A 7,012-nucleotide genomic window follows, 5' to 3' on the forward strand; every position below is an offset into this window, starting at 1 on the left:
CCAGCAGTCGCAGGGGGGGCAGCCGCAGGCCGTGCCCAACCGCAACCACAAGTAAGGGCCGGCATCCCCGGGCAGCGGGGACATCCCCGGGGCATCCCCGGGCAGCGGGGTGTCCCAGGTCATCCCGGGCATCAGGGCATCCCCAGGCGGGAGCACAGACGCATCGTCTCTCTCCCCAAAGGCCCCACGGGGAGAGGCCGGGTTTGGGGGTGCGGGCAGGCACCCCCGAAAATCAGAGAGCGAGCGGTGAGTCCTCGCTGAAGCGGGGACTGTGCCGGGCAGCGGGAAGCGTCAGTCACTGACTTGGTGTAATCGGCTGGCTGCGCTTAGCAGCACAAAGCTTTTCTGTTTGGCCGTGCACGAGGCGCTCTGCCTTCGTGCTGTGCTCGGGCTTCTCATGGCTGCTTCTCGCTGCGTGGCTGAAAGGGACATCAGCCTTCTCGCGCAGCCCCTTCTCTGGGAGAGGGGAGCTTCCAGCAGACCAAAGGCTAACGTGCAGCTGCTAGGCAAGAGCAAGTTTATGTAACGTTTCTGGCAGTATGATGCGATTCCCCCATAACACCGGTAATTCATCCCTTGATTTAAAAAGCATCTCCTAGAAAAGTCAATCTAAAGCTAATTGAGGCTAGAGAGTCACTTTGATTAGGTGTTACGTCAGTACGCCCTTTCCAACTTGATGTCACCCTGCTTTCTAAGCTCTCGTAGGGGATGTGAAACGTTCAGGTAATCGGTTAGTCACACTGCTGCAGGGTTCATCAGCTCTGCAGTGCTGGAGGCCTGGCAGGGGCTGTGGGGAATAAAGAGCCTGACTCTACGCAGGCGGTAACGATAAGTGCCTCTGAAAATGAGAGCCTGGGCCCGAGACTGGCATCCCGGCTGAGGGCACTGCTAATGCCACAGTACTAAAACAGAGAATAAGCCGTCGTCTTTAAACAATCGTGAATGTCTACAGTTAATTTGCACAAAGTGGTTGCCATTTTAATGCCTGTGTGTGCATCTCCTTCCTTAACAGCGCTAAAAAGAAGAAGATGGCTGACAAAATTCTACCTCAGAGGGTGAGTGGCACATGCAGTTGCAGCCTCTGTTGATACGAAGTAGACTGGAGAAGTGCGGGCGAGCTGACGGTGATTTGCGTTCTTGATTGGCTGTAGATTCGTGAGCTTGTACCTGAGTCTCAGGCCTATATGGACTTGCTGGCCTTTGAAAGGAAATTGGACCAGACGATCATGAGGAAACGCTTGGATATCCAGGAGGCTTTGAAGCGACCCATTAAGGTAGCGGGGGGCTGCGTTCGTGGTTGTCATAAGCAAGGTTTGGTTGGAGGCTCTTACTTTAGTTAAGGCAGCAGGAGGGCACTGAAGCTTGGGTCATGTCCCTGTAAGCGTGGCATATCAGGAATCTTAATGCTCCAGACATAACCAAGGAGTGGAACCAGAAATGCCTATTTCCTTGCTGTCTGCCCTGGGAGAGGGGGAATATGAGGCAGCTAAAAACATTAAGCTTAGTTTTAGCAAAATATAAGCAAGATAGTCAGCCCTTTATTTCAGAACTAACACTGAGCCGATGCTTTTTCTCTTAGCAAAAACGAAAGCTACGTATTTTTATCTCCAATACCTTCAATCCAGCCAAGTCGGATGCAGAGGATGGTGAAGGAACAGTCGCCTCCTGGGAGCTTCGGGTGGAAGGACGGCTGCTGGAAGATGTAAGTGTGAAATACCCAACCACAGAGGTGACTTTATGGATCTGGAATTGGCAATGAAACCAGTTTCTTAGTGTCTGAGAGCATAGCTAGGGGCTTGATATCCTCCTTCATCTCTGTTTTCCAAGGAGTCTGATGGTGATGAGACCGAGCCCAACGGGTATTCCCATGGCAGGACATGAGTTACACAAAGTTCTTATAGCTATAAGAATTAATGGTGAGAGCAGATCAGTGGCACTTGTGTACCCTGGCTCTGAGAACCAGGGCACTTGCATTGTATGTAATTGCTGAGTGATTTAATTCCTGCAAGCTCATCTTTAACTCCAGTCTTTCACTTTCTGACTTGGAACTTGATTTTCAAGCACATGTTGGTGAATGTAGGTATTCAGAACTTAAAGGAACACTGTTGTGCACGGTGGCTGTGCTTGAGTGCTGAGACTTGCTGTCCTAACACTTTTCCTTCCTGTGTTGCTTGCAGTCTGCTTTGTCCAAATATGATGCCACCAAGCAGAAAAGAAAGTTCTCATCCTTCTTTAAATCTCTGGTCATTGAACTTGATAAAGACCTGTATGGCCCTGACAATCACCTAGTAGAGGTGAGCTTCTTTTTGCTGTGTTACCTCTAAAAATGGGTTGGTGTTTCAGCAGACAGAGTTTGTATATCACTTGAGAAGTGGAGATACTTAAGGCTTGAACAAGTGGCTGGGAGCCAGGAGCTCTTGAATTCTTAGCTTTTCCTCTGACTTGCTGAGGGTCTGGACAAATGTATTAACTCTTGTTTCAAGCTCTAACTGGGAATAAGGTGATCTTTCTCTAGGTGGGTGGGATTTACTGGCAAGCTTGTTGGGTGCCAAGCAGCAGGAGCAAAGGGAACCAAGTGTGGGGGTGCTTCTAAATGCCCTCTCCTGTTCCAGTGGCACAGGACTGCTACAACTCAGGAGACAGATGGCTTCCAGGTGAAGAGGCCAGGAGATGTAAATGTGCGCTGTACTGTCCTTCTGATGCTGGATTACCAGGTAAGATGTTGGGGGTAACAGTGCTGGGCATGTTCTGTTAGCTGTGTCTGTGGCCATCTCACCTTTCTGTGCTTCTTGTTTCAGCCTCCCCAGTTCAAATTGGATCCCCGCTTGGCTCGTCTCTTGGGGATTCACACTCAGACCCGTCCAGTGATCATCCAGGCATTATGGCAATATATCAAGACCCACAAGCTCCAGGACCCCCACGAACGGGAGTATGTCATCTGTGACAAATACCTCCAGCAGGTAACGGTGGGGCTGGAACAAGCGACTGTTTCAGGTTTTCTGTGTCAGCAGCCAGTGATCGCTGGCACTGAGCTCCCATTCCTTTCCTTAGCCCTGTGTTTCTGTCACAGATATTTGAATCTCAGCGGATGAAGTTCTCTGAAATCCCACAAAGACTTCATGCGTTGCTTATGCCCCCAGAACCGATCATCATTAATCATGTGATCAGGTGAGATTGATCCACTTGACTTCATATTTCTAGGAAGAAGAGTGGAAAGGATGGATGAGGCTGGCACAGGAAGACGATGTAATATGTTCTGATTTTCAGCAGCAGTTCCTATGTTGCCTGTCATTGTTTCTTCGTACAAGAACAGCCGCCTCTTTCATTTACCACATCCCTCTTTTCCACAAGGCACTCCCACGTTCATGCTGTCCTTTGCATTACACTTTTGCAGATAGAAATCTGCTCGGAGCAATTACTTGATCCTTGTGCTGCAAAGCCGTCAGTGGAGCTTTGCTGCTTGGTGTTAGAACTGAAGCTAACACTAGCGTGGCTTGTCCCTGCCTGCAGTCCATATGCTGCGTCATCCTAGAGGAGCTACAATTTGGTGCTTTCTTGAGCTACCCACTTATTTTGGCTTCTTTCTTGTGGATGCCCCTAGTGTTGACCCAAATGACCAGAAGAAAACAGCTTGCTATGACATTGATGTGGAGGTGGATGATACCTTGAAAACTCAGATGAATTCCTTTCTGCTATCCACAGCCAGTCAACAGGAAATAGCTGCTCTGGATAACAAGGTAGGAAGAGCTCCTTCAGGTCTGCCCTCCTCATTGCTGGGTAGGAATCTGTCTCTGGAGCAGGTGAGCCCTGAACAGGACAGGAGTTCAGCTTTGCTCTGTTGTGCATTTGGAAGCTGGAGTGGGGTCAGCCACACTTACAAACAGGTGGCTTTACCTGGAAGCGTAGTTTTAAAGCAAATGGTCAGTGGGAAAATTGGTAATATTTAGAGCAGGAAACGGAATTGAAAATCCTATCTGACAGGTATATGTCAACCAGGGGGTGTAAGAATTCGCCTTCATGTGTTGGGTCTCTTGATGTTTCTGTCTGACTTTTTCCCCTGTTCAGCAGTTTAGTTGCTGTGTTTATCTCCTTCAGATTCATGAAACAATAGAGACAATTAACCAGCTGAAGACCCAGCGTGAGTTCATGCTGAGCTTTGCCCGAGATCCTCAGGGCTTCATCAACGACTGGCTGCAGTCCCAGTGCCGGGATTTAAAGGTAAAACCTTTGTCTTGTGTGGAAGGTGGATCCAGTCACACGCTTCCCTCATTATAACCAGCTCCCACAGAGAGGCAATTTCCTGCTCAGAAAGCAAGACTTGGAGTCAAGTGTAAGAACCTGACCTGACTGTACTGAAATGTCTTTGAGGAAAGGGGAGGGGGCGTGGGCTTGCTCAGCACAGCCAAAGCTTTTGCACTCCCTGAACTGTTTTGTCCTTTGTGCTCTCCAGACAATGACTGATGTTGTTGGGAATCCTGAAGAGGAGCGCAGAGCTGAGTTCTACTTCCAGCCGTGGGCTCAGGAAGCCGTGTGCAGATACTTCTACTCCAAGGTGAGCATCCCCGAGCAGGGGTCCCTCTCCATACCCAGTGGCTCAGAGTACCTGTCACTCCTTACTGAGGGTGGAAAGTGGCAGTGCTAAGCTTCACTTGCAGACACTGCTAATGCATCTTGGTCCCAGTTTGAGTTCACCCTTTTCCAGCTGGGTCCTGTGTTACTCAGATGCTGCGGTGCTGCACTGTCCGAGTATGTTAATGCTGCAGTTCTGGCTTCTCTTGCAGGTGCAGCAAAGACGGCAGGAATTGGAGCAGGCCCTGGGAATCCGTAACACATAGGCTGCTCTGCTCCTCCCCAACCAGAAGGCATCACAGCTATTTGTGGAGACAGAGAGCTGCAGAGTACGCTGTTAAGGCTCACATAATCCCACTCCGGCAGCGAGGCCTGCATCATTGTTCATCCTGGTATTGTCCCTGTTGGGGCAACTCCAGGACGCCTGGGGTCTTCTGGGGTGTGGCAAGCAGACAGGCTCCAATGAGCACACATTTCTACCTGGTTTTCTTCCTGACTGTTGCCTTGTCAGTCCCAAGGCTTCTGAGAGCCTCCCCTTGACTCCGCACTGCCTGTAGCGTCCCCAGTAGCCAGTACGACTGCTGACTTGGAGCCTTTCTCAAGTTCAGAAACCACAGCCCATTCCTCCCCAACTAGCATCTAGTTGTGGCACACATGAGACCTGGATCTGGGAAGCCGGGACCTGCTGTAAGGGTGGAGTTCTGTGGCTAGTCTCTTCCCTGCTTTTACAGCAAGGTGCCAGGAGACATAGTGGGCAGGATGCCATGAGCTGACATACCTCCCTGCCCTTACTCCCTCGCTTGGAGGGTGCTGCTGCACTGGGCTGCCTCATAGGTCACTCTCCTCCTTGAGGAAGTTACTGGACTGCGTAGAGAATTGCTTCTTCCCTTGTCCCTTTTTCCCCGCCCTGTTCCCTTCGTGTTCTTTGACAGACTGTCCTAGGCCAGGATCACAGGGGAGATGAGGCATTGGCTTACTGCAGGGATGTGGAAGCATTGGAGTGGTGAGACTTCTCTGCACTTCAAAAGACCTACACTTGCAGTTCCAGCAAGCCACCTGGCTGCTTGTTTTCCCTGTAGCAGGGAGAGGGGATGCAACTGCCTGGTGGAATTGTGCAGGGGTGCAGTGTTGTAGGCTCATTCCTTTGGGACAGTTATCCTGTGTCACTTGCTGTGGGGACCAGAGGCTCCTTCGTGTGGATCTGAGGGTATAACAGGACGGTCCTTGGGAACGGATGCAGCTCCAAGCATATGCGAGTTAGCAGGTGTTTCCATGCTGAAGCTCCTGTGGTTTTTAGTCAAGTTTTAGGTTCTGGGGCTGCCATAAGGCCCAGCATGGTTCAGGAATGTACGAGTAGATTTTCTCTACTGTAGGGAGTAGCAGCCCAGATGCCTCTTCATGGAATGAATTACTAGTGAACTAGTGGTCAGGCGTAAGAGAATGGCTTCTCTTAACCCGGATCTTACTTTCTGCTCGGGACTGTAATGCAAACGGACTTGAAAGTTGGTCATGTTCTCTTGGAATAGCTGCAAAATCATGTTACTGACAAACCCCCTTCATCCCCACACCCAGCTTTGGTGTGGTTGGGGAAGGTTGCTATGAATTTGGGAGCCTGGGTGGCCCTACTCCTTGTGTCTGTGTTACTACATGTCTGTGAGTAATAGACTCTCGACTTCCCCTCTCCTTTGTCCCCTTATGAAATGGCTCCTCTGTGGTACTGGGGTGAAGGTCTTGGTGCTGATGAAGCAGCCCACTGACTCCTCAGGGTAATCACACATGAAGGATGCTGAGTACTGCGTAGGCAAACATAGCTGTTGCAGAATAACTGCTTTTCTTAACTGAATAATATGGTTTTTTCCATGGACCAAAATTTTTTTTTTGTACTGTATCCTTGTAGACGTCACCCAGTTTTAATAAAAGCCTCCGTGAAGGAAGCTGTCCTCCCTCCTTCTGTGCTGACAGCACACTTTCTCTCAGCAGCTGCCTTGGTGGATGACACTTCATGTACTTGCCTGGGAAGGGACAGGATTATCTCCACTTTTTTTTTCTTTTCTTTTTTTTTTTTAAACAAAGCCAGTTGGGTTAAGAGACCAGAGAGAAAATGTTCTTCATATTTTGGCCTTTTATAGAGAGCCTTTCATGTAAGGATCTCCTGACTTACAGAGTCTGCTAAGCCTTTGCAAAGTGCTTTTGTGGTAAACAAAGTAACTTGAGCAAAACTGGAAATCCAGTGGCCAAGCTGCTGATAAAAGCTAGACAGCCCAGTTCCCACACTGCTGCCTTGCAGAATTGTGATAGCCTGTTACAAGCCCCATGGGAGTTGGGCATAATTCTGAGGAAACTGTTACATACAAGGGCTTAAAACTATGCAAAACTCTCTTCACTCTGCCTCGTTTATAAAAGTAGAAATGTAATGATTTACAGGAAACCTGTAAGCCCTTGT

At 49.4% G+C, this 7,012-nt stretch overlaps 1 protein-coding gene across 1 annotated transcript in view; it reads left to right on the forward strand.

Moving 5' to 3' along the window:
* Positions 1 to 6,500, forward strand: part of SMARCD1 (SWI/SNF related, matrix associated, actin dependent regulator of chromatin, subfamily d, member 1) — a 7,785-nt gene extending 1,285 nt beyond the window's left edge. The window contains exons 2-13 of the mRNA XM_009321403.1: positions 5 to 51; positions 1,013 to 1,055; positions 1,152 to 1,274; positions 1,580 to 1,702; positions 2,178 to 2,294; positions 2,613 to 2,714; positions 2,799 to 2,960; positions 3,071 to 3,168; positions 3,602 to 3,737; positions 4,096 to 4,218; positions 4,451 to 4,552; positions 4,782 to 6,500. Coding sequence (XP_009319678.1) covers positions 5 to 51; positions 1,013 to 1,055; positions 1,152 to 1,274; positions 1,580 to 1,702; positions 2,178 to 2,294; positions 2,613 to 2,714; positions 2,799 to 2,960; positions 3,071 to 3,168; positions 3,602 to 3,737; positions 4,096 to 4,218; positions 4,451 to 4,552; positions 4,782 to 4,835 — 1,230 coding nt within the window. The 3' untranslated portion in view covers positions 4,836 to 6,500. The remainder of the gene's footprint in view (positions 1 to 4; positions 52 to 1,012; positions 1,056 to 1,151; positions 1,275 to 1,579; positions 1,703 to 2,177; positions 2,295 to 2,612; positions 2,715 to 2,798; positions 2,961 to 3,070; positions 3,169 to 3,601; positions 3,738 to 4,095; positions 4,219 to 4,450; positions 4,553 to 4,781) is intronic.
* The last annotated feature ends 512 nt before the right edge of the window (positions 6,501 to 7,012 follow it).

This window comes from Pygoscelis adeliae, unplaced genomic scaffold (genome assembly GCF_000699105.1).
Source record: "Pygoscelis adeliae isolate BGI_AS28 unplaced genomic scaffold, ASM69910v1 Scaffold1000, whole genome shotgun sequence".
In the NCBI taxonomy this organism is placed as follows: Eukaryota; Metazoa; Chordata; class Aves; order Sphenisciformes; family Spheniscidae; genus Pygoscelis; species Pygoscelis adeliae.